Source organism: Notamacropus eugenii, chromosome 2 (assembly GCF_028372415.1).
Source record: "Notamacropus eugenii isolate mMacEug1 chromosome 2, mMacEug1.pri_v2, whole genome shotgun sequence".
NCBI classification, from domain to species: domain Eukaryota; kingdom Metazoa; phylum Chordata; class Mammalia; order Diprotodontia; family Macropodidae; genus Notamacropus; species Notamacropus eugenii.
In genome coordinates, this window is record NC_092873.1 from 427,055,058 (window position 1) to 427,076,060 (window position 21,003).

A 21,003-nucleotide genomic window follows, 5' to 3' on the forward strand; every position below is an offset into this window, starting at 1 on the left:
AAAAAATATGAGTTGGCTGGCTTACAGTTAGTTGAACATTTGAACACCCAAATCACATACGTATCCATGGTCTTTACTGTTTGTGAATTTCTTTGGAGGGGAGGCAGAACGTATGCCAAGATTATACATATATTGCACCATATTCAGATAATAAATCTATTGTTCTTTATAGATAGATAAGTCACTAGAGCAAATACGGAGTTACTTTTCTGACAGTAAAGATGAATTTTTGCTCTTACCTGATACCTTTGATGATTATAGCAAACACTTGTCGAGATAGGGTGCCAAAGCTAAGTAGATAAAATTTTATATTGTTTTTCTTATTATTACCATCATAAATTCAACTGAGCTAACAGGCTCTAGACAAATAGCATATTAACTAATTGCTATTAATTGCCACTATGATGGATAGGTAGAAAATGGGCTTAAGCTGCAACATGTTTTTAAGTGAAGCATTTTTATATTTACAATTACAATAAGACTTAACTATATAATAATAAGAGCTGGAAAGGACTTGGGAATCCATCCAGCCTCACCTCTTCATTGCTGAAGATGAGAAAATGAATCCCATAGGGTATTTTCTATCTCTCTCTTCCTCTCCCTACCACCCCACACCCCATGTAGATAGTGTGTGCGTGTGTATCTATATCTATATATCTGTGTGTATTTAAAAATATAAAATTACATCTATAGCTCTTATTTAGGCAGAAGTTCAGAATCATATTAGTGACTAGTAGTAGACTAAAGAATAAGTGCTAAAAATTGGGTAAGTTCTAGTAAAGGAAATGGGCTTTGTTTGGCTTATACTTTTAAAAGTCAGAAACAATGTGGTTCTGGAGATGATAGTTACTGCATGTAGTATTTAGTATTTTTTTTAAAAATAAAGCATCAGCATCAAGAAATAAAACTAAGCAAAGTGAAGGAGAAAAGTAGAAACTTGGATTTGTTTGCCATTCAAAGTTTCCCAGGCTTATATTTCTAAACAATGATTATTTTTTAGGTTTTCTTTGAGCTTTTATTAAAGTTTAATAAACAAAAGACTAGATAGAGAATTTCCTTTTATTATGATGGACAAAGATACTACACTGGACAAGTCAATTTTGTCTTCAGACATATTCTGCACAAAAACTTGGGAAACAATTTCAGGACATTTTCATATATGATAAAGATCATATATCCTGATTACAAGAGCAATAAAAAATTTTCTGAAAAAAAAAGAGAAATTATGTTTACTTCATAATGTTATTATAGTAATACATAAATTATTTTTTTCAAGAAGTTAATTGAGGACACCATCTTTTCTGCTTTTGCAGATGTCAAAAAGAAGAGAAGCAGTAACATTACACATGCTATCAGACGTGGCTGATTCATTGGTTACTTCTGATGAGCTGTTTAGTTTCTTTTCCTTAAAGTTTTGTTATGAGGAATGGCTCCACTGAATAGGAAAATACTCAGGAATAAAGAGGATAAAAATAAAAGAAAAAATAAGAGGATTAAAAAGAAATGTATTTAGAAATGGGAAAACAAATCTGTGGAAAAGAGAAGCAAATAGATTCTCACACATGTGGATAAGCGGTTGAACGTATGGCAGGCCTACACAGACAAAACATAAGGTATCAACAATACACGCAGATATGTAATAAAAAGTTGATTTCACACTCATAAAGGGAAAGGGTGTAAATTATTCAGAACAGTAAAATCAAAATTTAAACCACTTATATTTGGACTGAAAATCCATTGTTGGGAACTGTTGCTTAATTATTAAAATGAATAGCATTTCTCCAATTCACAGTATGTCAAGAACGGAAGTCAATTTCAATAAATACTGAATATATCCTGAAATTGACTTCCATTCCTGATACAGCAGAGACTGGGACAATGATATTATGGACAGAGGGGAACTAGCCTGAGATTTTTAAAGTATTAAAGTGTCAAGGATTATCCAAAATGTAGTTACAAAAAAATGGATAATCCAGAGTTGGTTCTATTTGAAGTATTTCATTTGATATATGATCTCTAAAAGAAAAAACCCAGGTATAGGAATTTTAACTAAGACAAAATAATTTCTAAAAATATTTACAGTACAACTCTTAAACATTTATAGTAAGGATGGTATCGGGCGAAACAAATTTATTTGTCTCAAGTATGTAAATCTGAAAACATAAAATATAATTTATTATTATTGATAAAATCATTATAGCTTAAGTGTTGTACTCAAAAATTTTTAATAGAAAGTATTAGTTTTTAAACAATGGGCATGGTATGTTTCCACTGACTCCAAATTTGTTTGAAAAAATATAGATGAAAAGTGTAACAATTTTATCACTTGAGATGACAATCATAGCCTAATTTATCTATACTTAAGGGTGACATGATGTAAAATTTAAATCTGCACATAACCTAAAAGGTCAAATTGAGTAAGTAATTTCAGTTTTCTTTCAAGAATAAACAACAACCAAGATTTGAGTTTTATCCCTTCACAACCCCTAGAAAGAACTTCACTGCAAAATGTACAGCAGACAAAGATGGGACACTCAGGCAAAAGCCACACCATTAGCTCAAGTCAAGCTGAATTGTAAATAAATATAGAGAACATGAGATACCTGACGTTTTAGGGAGATTAATTCCATATCTAGTTGTCTGAGAATGGTGTTAGCTGCATTGGGACTACAAGAAACTGCGACCACATCTTCCTGAGTCAGATACATGCCCTTGGGTGGACGGCACTTAGAACGCTGAGAATGATGACGGTGTTGTAAACTCTGATACTCTCTCCTACCCAGCCCAATCTTGCTAGTTTGGACAGGCTGTTCAGCATTACCCTAAATTAAAAAAAGAAAAAGAAGGAAAAAAAAATGAATGTAATTTGTGCTGGTAGACAGGTATCTATTTTCCTTTGTTACTCTAAGTACACCTTAACAAACAAAAAACAGCCTTAAACAACGGTATTATATCCATGGTCTCCAGCAAAAATAAAATCCGTCCAGCCATGTAAAAGTTGTAATTTGTTTTAGAACTAGATTATCAGTGCCCTTTATCAATTAAGATTATTCCATTTAATACTTGCATATATAGCAATCACCCAGTAACAGAAATACTTAACTCCCGTTTGACTAATCAATTCAATCCAATTCTTGCTGGGGCCTGGTTTCATAAAACTTATACTTCAGCAAGGCAGAGGCAGGAAGAGAAAGAGATTGGGCAGGTGCGCACGTACACACGCATACGCACAAGAAAGAGGGAGCGAGAGAGAATGCAAAAGTGCAAAATGAAAGTTGTAAACAAAATACAATAAACTTTAGATAAAGGAATAATCATTTCTGTTAGGGAACTGTGGAAAATGACAGATTTTATGGAAGACATCACAATTTACCCAGGTCTTAAAGAAAAACAAAGAACTGGACAGGAAGAACGGGAGGAAAGCATTCTAGATAAAAAAAAAACTACATGTGCCAAAGGGAGAGGAAGGAAAGGAATAAGAATTTATGGAGAGGGGAATGTGTGAGGACTTGGGAATGGTGAGAAGTCTAATTTGGTTGGAGCATGCACTATGTAGAAGGATAATTATCATAATCTAGGTTTTATGGTAGGTTGGAATCAAACCACAGAAAGCCTTACTTACCAGGCAAAAGATTCTGGACCTTATTCTACAGGCAACAAAGAGCCATAATTATTGAAGGGTTCTAAGCAAAAGGTCGTAGTGTTCAAAGGTTTGCTTTAAGATAATTAATCGAGAAACATAGTATAGGGTGGAAAAAGAGGGAACAGAAGCAGGGATAAAAGACTATCACAACAGGCCAGGTGAGAGGGCTATCCTGAATGAGGATTTCAGCAGTAGAATGAGAAGAAGGGGGCAGATGCAAGAGATACTGTCTAAGTAGAATCACAGCATTTGACAACGCATTGGATGTGGAGAGTGAGGGGGAAGTCAAAGATGACACAGTCATGAATCAGGAGAAAGGGAAAGTGCCACTAAATAAAGATGTGCAAGTCAAGAGGGAAATAAGGCTTCAGAGGTAAAATGATGAATTCAAGTTCTGATGAACTGAGTCTGAACTACCAGTAAATGCCTTGAATACAGAAAGGTGTTTAACAAAACTATGAATTTTCAAACATACATTTAATACTTATTTACCAACTTTTGATTGGCTGAACCAATCTCCTCAGTGATGCAAAATTGAAAATATGAAAAATTTATCCTGAGGAAGTTAAAAAAAATTCAAATCTACAGGCAAATAAGAATGGAGTCAGGTCTCACACAACATTTACCTTAATTTTAAACCTCTTGGAAATTGGGCCATAGGAAAAAACTGGCTTAATATGCTTTCATACCAAATACTTCACCCTGACAAGCATCTGTACAAGATGCATTAGGATTCAGGGCACCATCCAAAGAGAAATCATAGTGAGCACAATTAGGCACTAAGAGAGTTGCAGTACACATAATTTAGACCTAATTTAGGCAGTTTAATATAAGTCACAATACCAAGTCCTGACTATTTGTAAAAGAAGGAAGTTTCAAATTATGTGAGTAAATCTAGTGGGAGTTTTCTGCCATACAACTGAACATATTATCAGTAGCAGGATGCATTTACACTATACTTTCAAAAAGTCCTTTCCTCATAACGACCCTCTGATGAAGGCAGTCTAAGTATTATTCATATTTTACAATTGGGAAAACAGACTCAGGGAAGTTGATTTGCCCACTTGTCACACAACTAGTGGCAGAGAAGGGACATGAAACTGGCTCTTCTAACTCAGAATCCAATCACCTTTCTGATATTCCACACTGATCTTTTTATGTAAACAGTATCTAAAAAGGCAGCCATGCAGACATTTGATACTTGTGCCAGGGACACAGAGCATCAGGTACTTCTTCTCTCTAGAGGTGTCTACTCCCTCAGGAAGCAGTTGAAAAATGAATAAAAGCATGAACGCCCTTAAATATTATCTTCCCTTTTCTTGTGATCCTTTCAAGATTCCAGGCAGACAAAAAGCTCAATGCCAAATGAACGCTGTAACAGTTCATTAATAGTGGTCAGGAAATAATACTTAGAATAATTTTCTAAACGTCATTTATTTATTTTTAGAAATTTTGATGCTAAAAAGAGGTATCATTCACTTATTTGAACCATTTATGTTGGAAACTTTTGAAAATGTACTTTTCTTCCATAGTAAACTATTAGGCCTTTTCTGGATGACAGTTATTATCCTCATAAATACTTCAGTGACATATGCTGTACTTCAAGTGATGTCTTCAAGGACTACTTGAGGTACAGAAGTTTAATTGCTCCTACACCTAACTGCCCCAACAATGATTTTTCTCAGCTGGTGCTTTTTTTTTTTTGTCTCCTTTTATTGTCAGCTGGCACTTTTCATTGCTGTGTCTGTTTCTATGAGACATCATCTTCTAATCTGTTGTTATTTAGGAAGGAACTAATAATTTTTAATGGAAGCCAGATAACTAAGTCGGTTAAATAACTTGCTTTATCTTTGTCCATAATACTAAGTTGAATGGCTTCTGCCTTGAGGAATGTTACACTCCTCTCCTAGGAAGTAAACTTTATTAGCAAGGCTTACCCACTTACTTTGCACTATGTGCTTATATTTTGGTTGACTAAGATTAGCAGAAGTCTGACCATTAGATAAGTGTCACTTTACTATGTTTTAAAAAACCCCCCAAAACATTCTTCTGTATGTGCACAGAGGACAGCTAGGCAGCACAAAGGGTAGAATTCCCGGTCTGGAGTCAGTAAGACTCATCTTCCCAAGTTCAAATCTGGCCTCAGCCATTTACTAGCTGTGTGACCCTGGGCAAGTCACTTAAACCTGCTATTTGTCTCAGTTTCTTCATCTGTAAAATGAATTGTAAAAGGAAATGGTAAATCCCTCATTTATCTTTGCCAAGAAAACCCCAAAAGGGGTCACAAAGAGTTGGACATGACTGAAAAATGATTAAACAGAACATACACAGTTCTGGATATAGAAATAACCCAAGGGATCATCTAATCTTACCTTCATTTTGCAGATATAGAATTTATGACCCAGAGAAGTTTACTGGTTTTCCCAAGATCACACAGCTAGTCAATGGGGGAGTAGGACTAAAACCCAGTTATGATTTATAGCTTCCCAATCAGCAAAAAAAAAAAAAAAAAAGTCCTTTAAGCTGTTATTTGTAACCATTTAAAAAACATAAATCTTTATATCATGATATGTTTTAAAGCAAAATTTTTCTTAAGATGAAACTCTAGCCCTTTAATATCCCTTAGTGAAGAAGGAGAGAAAATTCTCACACATTCTGTGACCGATCAACATCGTTACCTCTTTTTTGGCTTCCTTTTTGGGATCATAATCACTATCATTCCCATCCATCGGGTGTGCTTCTTCCACATCATCATCACTGAGGACAAACACCACAATTAGTAAACCTGACCCTTTTCTTCTGCTTCAATCATCTCAACAGTGTTTACTTATTTACAGTTTTAACAGATGCTACATACTATTTAGTAGGACAAGAACTACCCTTCCTGACAAAACTGCTTTTAGTAGATGATATAATTTAATTTTTTTCAGTTTTTAAAATATTTGTCCTTTGTTCAGTCCTTTTAAATATGATTGCAGCACGGAGAAAAGAGATTAATTGAGCTGAAAAAGATGAATGGGAAAGGGTTACAAAAGGAAAGAGTATTTGGAAGAGAGAAAAAATTAGAAGGGTTTTCTTTGTACATTTTGCTTGGCTTATTATTATTATTCCTTATAATTATATTTCCTTACTTATTATAATTCCTTACTTATTAAATCAGTTATGCTATTAGTCGAGAAAGTTAGACAAAAAAATTTAGCCACCTCTATATAAATTTTTGCTGGTAGAAAGTTTCAACTAAAAACACATGGACTTCAGTAAAAGAAAACAACTGCAGAATAACAGCTTCAGTCATAGGAAATGTATTCACTTTAATGTTCATTATGAAAAGGAAGTCTTTTTGGTTCTGGTTCACAGTTCACATTATGTAGCTTGTATATGAACTTGTACGCTTGTTTGCAGAGTCTGATAAGTTAAGAATTAAGAACACTACACCGGGCAGTGCTTTGACTGACTCTTCTAGTTAAGGATAAAACAAGAAGTTTAAAAAGGGAAAATTTACAGTGATCTTTTTTTCCTTCCTTAAGCCTACGTCACTGTAGCTTACAGTGGATCAATTAATGCAATTAATGTTACTATAACAATGTACTTACTGAGAGAGCACTAAACTTGTTTTCTTACCATATCTGGTAGCTATTGTGATGCTTCATCATTGTGTGGAGGTGACCCTGGAATCTAACCCTTGCTGGTTCTACCATTATGGAAAGGCTTCAAGTAGTCCTGGCAATAGATGGCCTGCTTTTGAAGGATCAGTCAAGTTAACTACAAACAGACTCATCTTTTACCATGGTAATAATTCATTAAACAAAAAACCAAAATGGCCCACAGTCCCATGTAGCTCTCATTCTGCATGACTGTGACAATGGCAGAAAAGAGGGAAGAGAATGCCATAAATTACATAGATTTTAGACTATCTACAAATAATAACTTAGCTGTTGTTACTCTAAATGTGAGGTACTTATCTATAAACTAACAAATGAACTAACCGCTAGAGGAAATGAAATATATCTATCTCGACAACATCACGAAGTAAAATAAGAAAAAAAGAAGTTGCATGTAAAAGGAAAGATATCTTACAGGCTCTCCCTCTCTCTGAGGAAGCAAAACAAGTTAACTGATTTAACTGTGCAAATAAAGACAAGAAAAATCATTTTATGGGACATTTAAAAAATCTTATATAGGTGTGTTCATAATAAGAACCTGCAAGACCACCATAAAAATCTCTGTAGTTTACTTACTAATACCTGCTGATAAAGATGAAAAAACAGATAAAGTCTAAAGATAACTTATTAAGATTCTATAATTAAATCAACGTGTCCTTTAATACTTATTCACATCAAAACAAAGGTAGGCATTGAGAGGAGAGTAAAAAGTATGTCAGTGAACACCGGAAGTAAGAAGTTTAAACTATAAGCCATTAAAAACTCATAGGCTATACAGAACTTTCACACCTACATATCATGAATGCCTCCTTTGAAATAAGAGATGAGATACTAAATGTGACAAGCATTAAATAACAATAAAAATGAGAAAGGAAGCAACTGGTTATAAACATGGGAGTCATTTCTTACTCAACTATATACAGCCAGTCACCAAATTCTTATTGTTAGAGCAAAGCTCAAAAACAACATCAAGCTAGAAGAGTAAAAATGTGAAGTTTTGGCAAGCAGGGTAGGAAATTCCAACCTGACTTAAAGAAGATTTTGACATCAAAAATGGAAAATAGCTAAAAGAACAGATATTGACACTGATATCATTTCCTGAGGAAATCTAACCAATATAAATCAGTCACAACAAGGAAAGAAAAAGCCTGTACACCATCTTAATCAGCAAACACTTGATCTTGCCAAGTGATAATGCCCGACAAGGGTAACAAACTTTTGTATGTAAACCTGTTAGCAAGGGCTTCTAAAGGAGGATAGTGGAAGATTACGAGCAGTGTCACATCACAACGAGGTAAGAAGCAGGAAAATGCAAGCCTAAAGACTGGTGAGAGATGTAACTAAATAAACCATTCACAGGGAATTTAAAGATGAAACCAGGAGAACATGAGAGATGAAAAACAGGTGATATGTAAATTTTTTAAAAATAACAAAGGTTCATCTTTTCCCCTACTATCAAGGAGCCAACACACTTTGACTCTCATATCAGATATATCGGATATGCTAACTGAGGAAACAGAAATGGCACTAAAAACAAAGATGAGAACATCAGCTAGACCAGACCAAATATACTTAGAAAAGGTCTGCCCTGGAAACAAAAATTTTAAGGGTATTGGAGATTAATTCTTGAGATGAAGGGGTGGAGTTCCAAAAGTCTGGAAAATTCTTGTACTTTACTGGTACCCCAAGAGAACCCTAACAACTACTGACCCATACTGCCAACGTTTCCATCTCTACAATTGTTTCCTAAGAATTTAAACATGCCAAGGGTGCCTTTGATGAAACATACAAGAAAGGAACAGGCAAGCTTTTCCTGAATAGTATTCTTAAGCAGATACCTTTATTAGTCACACACTGAATGAAAAGTACCAAGAATCATCTTGCTATTGGTTGATTATTTTAAAAAGCATTTGATTCAATGGAGAAAAATGTCATCTTCAAGGATCTCCTCTCAGAAAACAGCTTCCATGCCTTGAAAGCTGTTAACAGACATGATTTCATTCAGTAACTCTGATTAATCCTATTAAGCAAAGCACCAGTTAAGGATACACTTTTGCCAAAGGTATAAGCAACTGCCAAAGAAGATTCTCAATGCAAAAGTAAAATGGAAGAGAAAATCTCTAAAAACTGTGAAGGGCTTCAGATGCTCCTGAATGTGAATGGTATTGTATTGAATGCATCAAGTCTTAAATATTGTGGAGATTCCGAAATGAAATCCGTCATCAGAGTTTGGAGTAATTACTGACAATAGAAAAAACAAATAGATGAAGACTGCCTATTGTTCAGATCATGCTATGCACCTGAACAACCCACTTGAGCAGCATTTGTTCAAGATGTGTATAAATCTCCATAAAGCAGATGGTATTATTACTCGCCATTTTATAGGTGAGGAAACAGGTTTGAGAAAGGTTATGAGATATATGTTGAGGATCAAATAGCTAGTTAAGTGTTAGAGGCACAATTTAGTGTCTAGTGCACTGTGAACTGGATCATGTTGCTGTTCTAAACTAAAGTCTACGTTTTTAACATCACTATTCTTACAATTATGCTGTGTGGCTACGTAGAATTAAGGCTGAAGATCATCCAAATATGAGTGGAGAGACACAGCATAAGAGGGAATAGGCAACAATACATTATCAAAGAAAAACTGCTTGAGAAGCAGCAGAAAGGATGTCAAGCAGAGTGTGGGACTGAAAAAAGAAATTGGCCAGACTGAGGCATAACTGATGGATAGTCCACATGCTTTACTAGTATTTACACAATGTCAAGGGAATTAGAGCAGGAACCCTAGAACATTTATTAGATATCCTGTAGAGGATTTATGGAAAGACATAGACAAGTGTTGAAAAGGATGAGAGGACAGGGATAGGTTATGGTCTGCACCACTGGAGAGAGTATACTCAACAATGAGATTAGCTTTATAAAAATAATTTTTACTTGAAAGTAATTTTTTTCTGTCTTAAGCAATCAATCCATTAAATCTAAACAATGTACAAATGTTAGAAACATTAAACCTACCTGTCACCCTGATTATGTCTGTTGGCTAATTTTCGAGCCTGGCGATCCATCAAACTTGTCCGAGACCGAGTTTTTTTCCAAGAATAGTAATATTTTACAAGGCTTGCAATAGTCTTATCTGGAAGCTAAAATAATTAGTTATTAATATGTGCAGATTGAATTTGTTATCGATTCTTTCAGTAGTAGCTTTAATATATTTTCCATAAACACCAACTATAGATACAACGGTATTAATTAATTTGATGATGGTGAGGTAAGCTTAAACACTTGATAAAGTCATATGCTGTTCCATGTAATGAGATGAAAGAAGGTTCTAGAAACCATGGTGCCACCTCTATCTTTGGATATAAACTCCCTTGTGCAACATGCCTAGCTTTGAAGGAACTCAAAAAATACATATGAATGCTCTCGCTTCTTGAACTCTGCCTTGTGAAATTATTCACTTCCTTCGAGGCCCAGCTCAAGTGCCACCTCCTGTTGGGAGAACTTTTTCTGGTATCAACAGCTACTACCTTGCCCTCTGAGGTCCCTTTTCATCTCCTCTGTGTAATGGTCTGTTATGTACACAGTTATCTGCATATTGTCTCCCCTATTAGAATGTAAGCCCTTTGAAAGCAAGGATGGCTTTCGTTTCTGATTTGTACTCCCAATACGTAGCACAGTGCCTGGCACATTTCTGTGGCTCTTCAATCATTTTCAGTCATGTCCAACTCTTCAAGACTCAATTTGGGGTTTTCTTGGCAGAGATACTGAAGTGGTTTGCCCCTTCTTTCTCCGGCTCATTTTACAAATGAGAAAACTGAGGCAACAGAGTTACGTGACTTGCCTAGGGTCACATAGCTGGTAAGCATCTGAGGCCAGGTTTGAACTCAGGAAGATGAATCTTCCTGACTTGAGGCTTGGCATTCTATCCACTGAGCCATCTAGCTGCCCTCTGGCACATCTTAACCACCAATGAATTCCCAGGGACTGAGTGACTGACTGAATGTGACAAAGTACCTCTGGCCACTTTGCACCTTGAACAACTACCATGGTCCCAATCATTTGAATGAAATGATCATGGTATTCAATGCTTAAGGTTTTTCTAAAAGTCTTTTCAGAGCTAGAAAACAAATTATTTATGCCAGTTTTATTTAAATGGTATACCTGCAAAGTGGTTCTAATCAAAAAGTATATGACAGCTTTCATAGATGAAAAGGCCTGCTAGTCATGACCTACCACACCCGACTATAAGACTATCCTCACCAATGTCCTTTTTCAGATTCAAATGCTAACAAACTTATCAGTTTCATATTATTTTGGCTGAGACATCTCAGAGATTTAAGAAATAAGGCATGACACTTTTTTAAAAAAGAAAAAAAAGACAATACTCAAATAACTAATAGTTATTTTAATGTGGCTTCATCTCCAGAAGAATTTCAAAACAGAAACAAAGATACTATACAAATACGCTTAAAGATAAATGTAGAAAAACTGTTGACTACCAACAACAATTAATGAAGTTGAGAAAAGTGAAATGGTGAATTTAGGATTTCATAATACAAAAAAGCACTTTCTTGCTACAGAGTCGTAGCAGAAACTTGCAAGTTTTTATAGATATGAAAATCCAAGTAATACTCTTGTCCAGGAAATTAAAACTCACCATTGCAGGCTCTTTGCATTTCATCATAGCAAAGTCACAAATAAAAAATTTAAATGTTGTGAGATGTCACTCATGTACAAACTATAGTAAAATAAAAAATGTCACCTTACCATCTGCTGAATCCTGTGGAAGCTCTTCCCATGAAAACTAAAGGCTTGTTCAAAGAGGACTTTATCTTCCACAGTCCACTCATCAGGGAAGGGAGTGAAATTAGGGAGATCAGCAAGGGACTTCTCAATGTTATGTTTATGCCAGAATAACATGCCAAGTGCCTTTGAAGAGAAATCATCCCTTTTTGGTTTTAGCTGACTTATGTCACATCACACTTTAGAAAGTTAAACACAAATTAAGTTAAAATACTAAGGATCCGACTTCAACTGAAAAACAAAAAAGAAATTAATAGTTTTAGGTTTTTTAATCTGTGGTGCCTATGTATTATAGCTCATATGGTTTCATGGGCCTGCAAAAAAAAAAAAAAATCCAGGCCTCAGAACAGTGGGTGTCTATATACCATATGTGCTGTAATAACCAGGCAAACAATGAGTTGAGGAGATATTGTTTACAAAATTAATAAATTAAGTGTCTAGGCTAAAAAGCAAGACCTATTTTAGTTTAAGCCTTTAATGTCTGTGAATATTGTTAATTTGGAAAAAATAAAAAATGAAGAAAACATATTAAAAAAAATATTTAAGACTTGAAAGAAACTTAACACCACACCACTAGCCACAGTACAAAAATAGAATGCTAAGGTGGAGATTCAGTAAGGAAAGATTTCAGTTACAACTTTTTAAAAGCACTCCACAATCAAAAAGCCCCAATGAGTAAGAGTATACATAGAATAAACTTTTGAACAATTTTCAATATTTGTTATTTTAAATTTTTAAAGCTCTTATCTTAATATAAAACAGTAGTTAAGACTTCCATTAGACCACACAAGATTCTTCATAGTGCTTTGCCCACAAATGGACAAAAAGAGGGAGGCTCCATTTGAAATGTTAAGTTAAAATTGCTTTACTCACTGTTTTACTATAACCCTTTGGAAGCTTGAAATGGAAAACTTCCCTTGCCAACACTTTCCCCCTCTACTGTAGGCCTCATGTGTTTTTGAGGAGTTGCTTCTGAGCACTGCATAGCTGGCCCTAATCTTTATTGAAAGAGCAATGAAATATAGTTTGGAAAGAAACATAAAAACCAGACTTATCAACTTTATAGGCAGTTAAGTTTGAGAAGTTGCATTTCTGGATCTTAGTAATATTCCTTCAAAATAAAAATAAATTACTTAAAATCATGTGGCTACTTTTTTCTCAAGCTGCACTTCTCAAACAGTCCTTCAGTTAGAGGTTAAAAAGCCAATAGCTACAGAATTAAACATTTTAGAAAGTTTCCAATAAAAAAAAATTGAACATATATGCATACATATTACACTAAATATAGATACATACACATGAGAAATCTCTATTCAAATGGTTACGAAGTTGAAATGATTTTACAGTGTCATTGTCCATATAACCAACTCCTAATATTTCAGAGTTTGATAATGCAGTTTATGGATAATCCTTTCCTGCTTCTCCTTCCCATATAAATAATGTTGTATTATACAAAGTTCTAAAGAAGGAGGAGGTACTAAAAGTAGCAAATTTTAACTAGCTATTACTAAGTCTGTTAAAAGATTTGTTGGAAGAAGTTGAACCTTGATAGAAGTCAGGTTAAAAAATAGTGACAATTTATGATTTCCTTTCTCCTCTCATAAGAAGAGAGTCAAGAGTAGCCTGTCTTGGGTAATTTTTACTGTTTACTGAGCACACACAAGCATTTTAGATATTGTTTTAAGACATCTAATATCAAAAGTTGTTTGCTAGATATTTCAGCAAAAGTTTTAAAAAATAATGAAGTTTTCTTTTAAGAATTAAGTCAAAGTCAATTCCAAAGGACTCATGATGAAAAACGTTATCCACTTCCAGAGAAAGAAGTGATGGAATGTGAATGCAGAATGAAGTATACTATTTTCACTTTACTTTTTTGTTGTTTTTCTTTTGGTCTGTTTCTTCTTTCACAACATGGCTCATATGGAAATTGTGTTTTACATGATTACACATATATAATCTATACCAAACTGCTTACTGTCTTAAGGCAGTGGGGTGGGCCTGGGAAGGAGAAAATGTGGAACACAATTTTTTTTAAAAAAATGAATGTTAAAAAGTGTCTTTATGTGTAATTGGAAAAAGTAAAATACTATTTAAAAAAGGATTAAATCAAAGTATAAAAGAAGCAGATACCAAAGGACTAGCTACGCATGAAGATATAAGGATATTTTTTAAAAAGAGAATGATGGATGTGTCCAAAGTGACCAACTGTAACCAAGAATGGAACAAGACACCCTATTTTGTTCAGAATTCTCTTTATGCAACTATGACATCTTCTAACAACTCTCAGCAACTTATTGTGCTATATTTGAGTGCAGAATGGTATTAAAAATAACAGATAAGAGTTCCAATCTTTGGTGTGAGTGAATAAGTTTCAAAGTAGAAACCAAAGTAGTTATTGATATTTTTAAAAGCACAGACTTGAAACATTTATAGGTCATATACATGCTTAGAAGAATTCTGAACCTTACATACCTGTTCCACATTGTAGCCATGTTTCTCTTTTGCAATCGCAATATATTCATCCACTACAACAACAAAAAGAGCAACATCAAAACAAACAAACCCAAAACCCAACCCCAGGAGAATTTCTTATTTACCTACATACAAATTTTCCCAAGCCTGATTTTGTACTTCCCCGAAACAATATATATTCCAGGCATAAAAGTAACGTAAGGCATCTTTTATAAACTATAAACACTTTTTTATTCAAAGAGAGTTATGAAAGTTCATTAAAAAGCTTTTATTCCAATATCTATGACTATAGAAAACATCACAAAGCTATTGTTTGTGCTCCAATTGATACTAAGTTTCGATATACCTATAAGCGTGGCTAAAACACTAACTTACAGGCAAGAGTTCCTTTAAAATGCTATAAAAACATGGACATTTTCTTTTGATTTTAAGCTGCAGCCTGTATTGTGCAGAGTCCATTGCCATTTTTAATTATTTCTTAGATGTGTTGGTCCAAAGCATTTGCTGAAAAGTCACCCCATTCTGATCAATTCATATCTCACTAGTCTGCTGCTTTCTGAACCACAAGCATGCCATAATATGTAAAGCTGTGCTTAAATGCTTCCTCAGTACCTTTCTTCTGCCATCTTGCTCTCCATATCCCCACTTGAAGTTGCCATCTGGGAAGCTGTTCCAAAATTTTATTTTCATTCATTTTCTATGCAAATTTAAGGGTCATGTTCAGATGACCACAATTTCAATGGCAGTGTTCCAGGACCTCTCAGTTGGTGACCCTGCTGTTTTACATTCAGGATTAAGTGAAACTTTCCGTGATGCCAGATTGCACTGATCTCTCCCTTCTGTATGGACTATACCCCAAAATGAACACCCTATGTATTAACTTATCCTCTAACTGGCTGCAAAGAAAATTTTAGTTTTTTATTAGGAATACATAACACTGTTCCTTCACTTCAAGTTCTACTGCGATGCCCCATTATGGTATTGAGGTGACCGTGGGTTCAGATTATACCAGCACAGGCAAGATCTGGGTAGGTACTCCTACAATATAAAGGTTTCAGTACATTTAAGTGAAAGACTTCTTTATTTTCTGAGGGCTAACCTAAGCTCAAAAGTTTGGAGAGGCTTCACCAAACTGGCCACCAAATTGTGAGTTTTTCATCCATAGCAATTCTCAAAAACTGTCTACTAATATACAGGGTTATGATACAGACAGTTTTCACTTTTCACAATAAAGAACTGCACATTCTAAAAAAACACCTATGGTAACTCTACAGTGTTGTGCTCTTGTGCTCTCGCTCTCTCTTTGCTCATGATCTTTGGTTCCACATTCTGCAGCTTTCTGCCTCTCCCTGCCCAAAAAAACCTCCACTTTAAAAACCATCCAAGTGAAAGCAGAACTGCTAGGATAGGGGCTTGGCTTGAGACCTCCAGACTAGAGAAAGGAGACCTTTGTTCTTCTCCACCCACCTCCCCACTTCTGTCTGTGTTGGGGTACCTGCATACCTGTCCCAGACTCTTTCACTCTGTTCATCACCCCTCCTTTTCTGTTTGTGTCCCTGTTTGCCCTGAAGTATCTGCCCCTACCCTCTATGTTCTATCTCTTGTTTCTGGCCAGGCCTTCAAATGGCTGGCTATGTTCCTCTTCCTGCTCTTGCTTCTCTGTCCCTGGGATTGTATGCTAGCCCCCATGCTGGGTTCATAGCCCCCCTCCCTGGGCTCACAGCCCTCTTCCTACTTTCTCCTTCCTTCCCTTTCCCAAGTCTGAGGGCAAGTGCGCATTATATAAAAATCACTTTACTTAGAGACCTGCAGAACAGTCTACTTATGTAAAGTGAGAACTGTCTGTATATGTTAATGGAAAAAGAGTCCACACAAAGGAAATCAAAGATCCATGAAGTATACATTGGGGGAGGCCTTGTCTACTACTGTTTCATGTGCTGCATGTCTTCCCCTTCACCTAGACTGGAGACCCCTTGGAAACAGAAACTATATGGTAGATCTTTAGTATTCACAGCTTAGAGTAACGCTGGACATATAAGATCTTCATGATCAATAAGAATTTATTGACTAGTGGGATATGCATGGTTGTTTCATGTCTTGCAGCCTATAAAAAAGGATTTCTAGGTCTTAAGTTTGGCATGGAGCTTGAATTCACTCTACTACCATACATAGACTTTCAAAAATGGTTTTTCTTATTTTGATAATGCATCATTATACCCTATTTTGCCATAGACAGAATTTCAATTCTCTATTGCAGATGTACATCCCCAGCCACCTGTAGGCCTTCTCTGGTTCAAGCTAGTATGTGATCTCAAAATTATAATTATTGGTTTAATGCCACAGACCAACTCTATAAAATCATTAAGGAAACCACACCTCTTTTCTCATGCTTATTTTAAAAGCATAGTTTTCAAGTCATACATAGCAATTTTTAGAATACTAGAACCTTCTGGGGTATTTTTAATAACCTGAGTTAGACAAATGTCAAGAAGCATAATCAGATATCATCAGAAATTTGACTGTTAGGTATCAATTTTTGGATTTTAGCCACTTTGGGCCATGGACTGGACAAAACTACAAAATGGCTCACAGTCCTGGGCATCCCCTCCCTACTTCTATAGTGGCAGAAAGGGGTAGGGGAAAAGTATGCTAAATACGTATACATACAGGCCCTAGAGAAGCTATACATATTACATTTTTGCTATGCTTAACAAGTTATCTTTTCTAATAGCCAATAAGTTTGTGGGACTAAGGCATATTCATTTTGACATGCTCACTCTAAGTGAAACTCAAATTCACAAAGAAGTTGCAACTAAATGAAAAAATGGCTTAAAGGTTCTCAGCAACATAAAAGAAGGAATTGATTTCATTGTTTCCCCCAAAGTCTCTACAAAACATTAATTTAAGGGACACTGGGCCATCTCACCTTTCAGGATTCATAATGAACATGAGCAAACATATTAACACAAAAGACAAATGCAATACATATGCATGTATATGTTCAAGACAACGTGGTCAAGAAATCCTTTGAAGAAATACACAAAATCCTCAAAATTAAGTGGATAAATGAACATTCCTTCAAAACTAAGTAATAACTTGATACTTAGTGACTTCAATGAAAAACATGTATAAGAAAGAAAGGAGAAAACTACATCAGAAAATGTAGTTTAAGATTAAGAAATGAAAGTACCAAAATTAGGCTTGTAGACTACTTTGAATACTTGCACCAGTATATCACAAATACTTTTTTCTTTGGGACTATATATGGTGAGTATACTATAAAAGAATTAATTTGCCTATATCTTAACAGACATGCAACAATTAGTTGCGAATTCAGTAGTCCAAATCATCTCTGTATACTTAGATCAAGAATTGGTAAAAGGCAATGGTAAATACCAAATTAGAAAAAAAGGATAAAGACATGATGAAATTGTGTACAGTTATAACAGCTTCATCCCACTCATCAACTGAAAAATGGGAATTAATGTGCTTTTTACTTCTAACACCATTTCTTACACAATTCTGACCAAATGTCACAAAGAAAAAGCAAAAAGAATCTAGAAAACCTGCGTCAACTTCTTGATTTCCTCATCAAGTGCAAAGATATGGCAACTTGAAGGCAATGCTAACTTAGAATACAAGTTCATTTGTAAAATATTATGGAAAGGGAAAGAGAGAAGATAAAAGAGTTAAAAAATATCTGAGGATAAAGTAAGCACAAAGAGAAATTGGTATGAAATCTAGCTAAATATGACTGAGATCAAAAGTGAAAAAAAATGAGATACCAGACAGACAACACTTTTCAGCATGCTTATAGTGATGTTTACACCAACAATGAGGATGGAATAATTACATCTGGATCCTACCAACTCAGAACCTAACGTATGATGATGAAGTAGCAGTGGATGGGTTCTGTCTGGTCCTGGCTGCTATATGATCTCATCTGAAGGTTCTTTTTGAATATAATATGGGTCTTACACTCACATTAAAATTATCCAAGACAGACAGATTTAACTATGGAAACAATTCCCCCCAACAATTTGCTTTGTACTTTTACCAAGCAACTTGTACAAGAGAGATGTGCTCACCAATGTCACAGATGATAGATGTCATGTGCAAAAAGATCACCTAGAGATGGCAGGGTTCTGCAAATGTTCTCATTTGCAGGTGAAATTGTATTATTTGCACTGAGCCCCCAAACACCTCTCAATGAAATCCAAAGCACCACAAAAGAGATCAAGTGGTCTGCTTCTGTTAGAAAAACAAGAGAGACCAAATATTGCCTAGACTTTGAGATAAGAGCAGATATACAGCTAGACGGGTAGCCTACTTAATTAATCTTTACAACATGTATATATCTTAGAGAAAACAGTACAGATAGGCAACAAGCTGGGCTGAGAATTGGAGGGAAGTGTTCACCAATATTCTTCTGGCAATGGAACACAAAATTATCTCTAGAACTAAAATCATGAATAGGCAAAAACACAATGAATGAGGAGCCATAGTAGGTTGTATGTCATTAATTATTAATTACATAGAAAAAGTGGCATAAAAGACAGAAAAGGAAATGTATAATCCATCTCTTTTTATGGTCACAAAAATATTGAAAATGAACCACAAGAGATGAACAGCAGAATTGTCTGTAATATATATATTCCAGATATTAAAAAACAAACAAACCAGATGAAGGTTTCTCTATTCTGTTAGGTAGATCATTCTTAGAGGATTTGTGAAGATTGATGGACAAGACAGAGAATGAGAAACAAAGAAGCATTGCAACCTGTTTCTATGAAAATTATGCCCCAAACAATAAAATCATGGTATGACAATATAGTAAGATGCCAATTTCCAGGTGGCCCAGAAGTATATCTGTACCTATGAAAAAACCATGATTTAAACATAGGACACACCATTAACTTTGATATGGTCAACTACATTATTACAGAATATTAGAATATCCTTGGGATACTAGTGGATTCTAAAGCAAAACAAAATTTTTCATCAGCTGTCAGAACCTCAATCAACGATTCTGTTCAACACTTTTACAAAAATTCAATGAAAACAGTGTAGAAGTTGCAGTTCTACTTCCTGTATGCTGCTTATATATGATGAAAAGCAAAGAATCATGTCTGTTATACCACACTGTGGTCTCAAGTCTCACCATAAATCAGAGAATATTCAAATAGAGGTAGGATCTTTTCGATTTTGGAGACAGTTAATTACTTAAGTGGTTATTTCCCCGAAATAGTATACAAAAATGACCTGATGGTTGTTGTAGTCAACTTCCTTACCTTTAATCTTAAAGAATAGTCGTGGTCATGAGTTCTTTAAGTGTTATAGCATTTACCTACTAAGGAAAAGTCAGTGTAGATAATTATGTAGCATCTCCTTCCTCTATTTAAATGATTTTAGCAACTACATAGTTCAGTCATAGAATTTCAACACCCTAACATGCATAAGGACAAATTCTAGTTTGTTCTATTTCCTTATATGACCAACTCTTTGGCTCTAAATATAAGCTATATTTTGACAAGTTAGTAATACTGTTAATAATACTGTATTATAATACAAGGAAGGGCATAAGTTTGCTGGGCACTATATTAAGTGCTTTACAAATATTATCTTATTTGATTCTCACAACTCTGCAAGGCAGGTGCTGTTAATAAACCCATTTTACATTTGAAGAAACTGGGGCAAGCAGAGTGAAGTGACTTGCCCAAGGTAAGAAAGCTAGTGTCTGAGACCAGATCTGAACTCAGGTTCTACTGATTTCAAGCACAGCATTCTATCCACTGTGCCACCTAACTACTTCAACGCAACTGCTTACATTATATGGTGGTTAAATGTTTTTAAAATATTTTACATAGATTATCTCATTGGCTTGTTTCATGTAAAAAAAAAAAAGGCCAAATTTAGATGCTGACTTACATTTGGCATCTGGAATGCTATGATATGGAGACCAGACAAGCATTCCTCCATTGTCTTTATCTGTGTACTTTGTAGCACCTGAAATGAAAATAAATCATTTTGAGTTTCACAGTTCCCATTAACATTTCAAAAAAGAGTTAAAAAAAGCAAGTTTTGCTTCAGTCAAGTAAGTACAAAAGAACAGAACAATGAATTGAAAAAGAAAAAGCTACATACTAAATATATAATAACACCTTATTAGGGAATCTTTATTAATGAATTTTCTATTAAACAAAAACTTATTCCTTTAAGTATACAAAAACCTTTTAAATGCATTTTTGCTGGAAACAGTTTCAAAATAAATGATATACATTCTTGCCTCCTTAAATAGTTTACACTAATGTTTTTTGGATGACTTAGGTTCACGTATGCATATGACATTTGGTATTTACATATCTATTTACATGTATGTTTTCCTCATTAGAATGTATGCCCTCTCCCAGGACAGGAACT

General features: G+C 34.8%; 1 protein-coding gene across 7 annotated transcripts in view; it reads right to left on the reverse strand.

The window, feature by feature from the left end:
* RCOR3 (REST corepressor 3) overlaps positions 1-21,003 on the reverse strand; it is a 52,899-nt gene that overhangs the window by 24,559 nt on the left and 7,337 nt on the right. For 6 of the 7 annotated variants that reach the window (XM_072647924.1, XM_072647919.1, XM_072647923.1 and 3 more), the window contains 6 exons: positions 20,512-20,589; positions 14,584-14,636; positions 12,076-12,237; positions 10,324-10,448; positions 6,322-6,400; positions 2,604-2,822 (listed from right to left, as the gene is read on the reverse strand). In XM_072647924.1, coding sequence (XP_072504025.1) covers positions 2,604-2,822; positions 6,322-6,400; positions 10,324-10,448; positions 12,076-12,237; positions 14,584-14,636; positions 20,512-20,589 — 716 coding nt within the window. Of the gene's footprint in view, positions 1-2,603; positions 2,823-6,321; positions 6,401-10,323; positions 10,449-12,075; positions 12,238-14,583; positions 14,637-18,671; positions 18,814-20,511; positions 20,590-21,003 lie in introns of those variants that run through there. The other variant, XM_072647922.1, reaches the window with a different exon arrangement.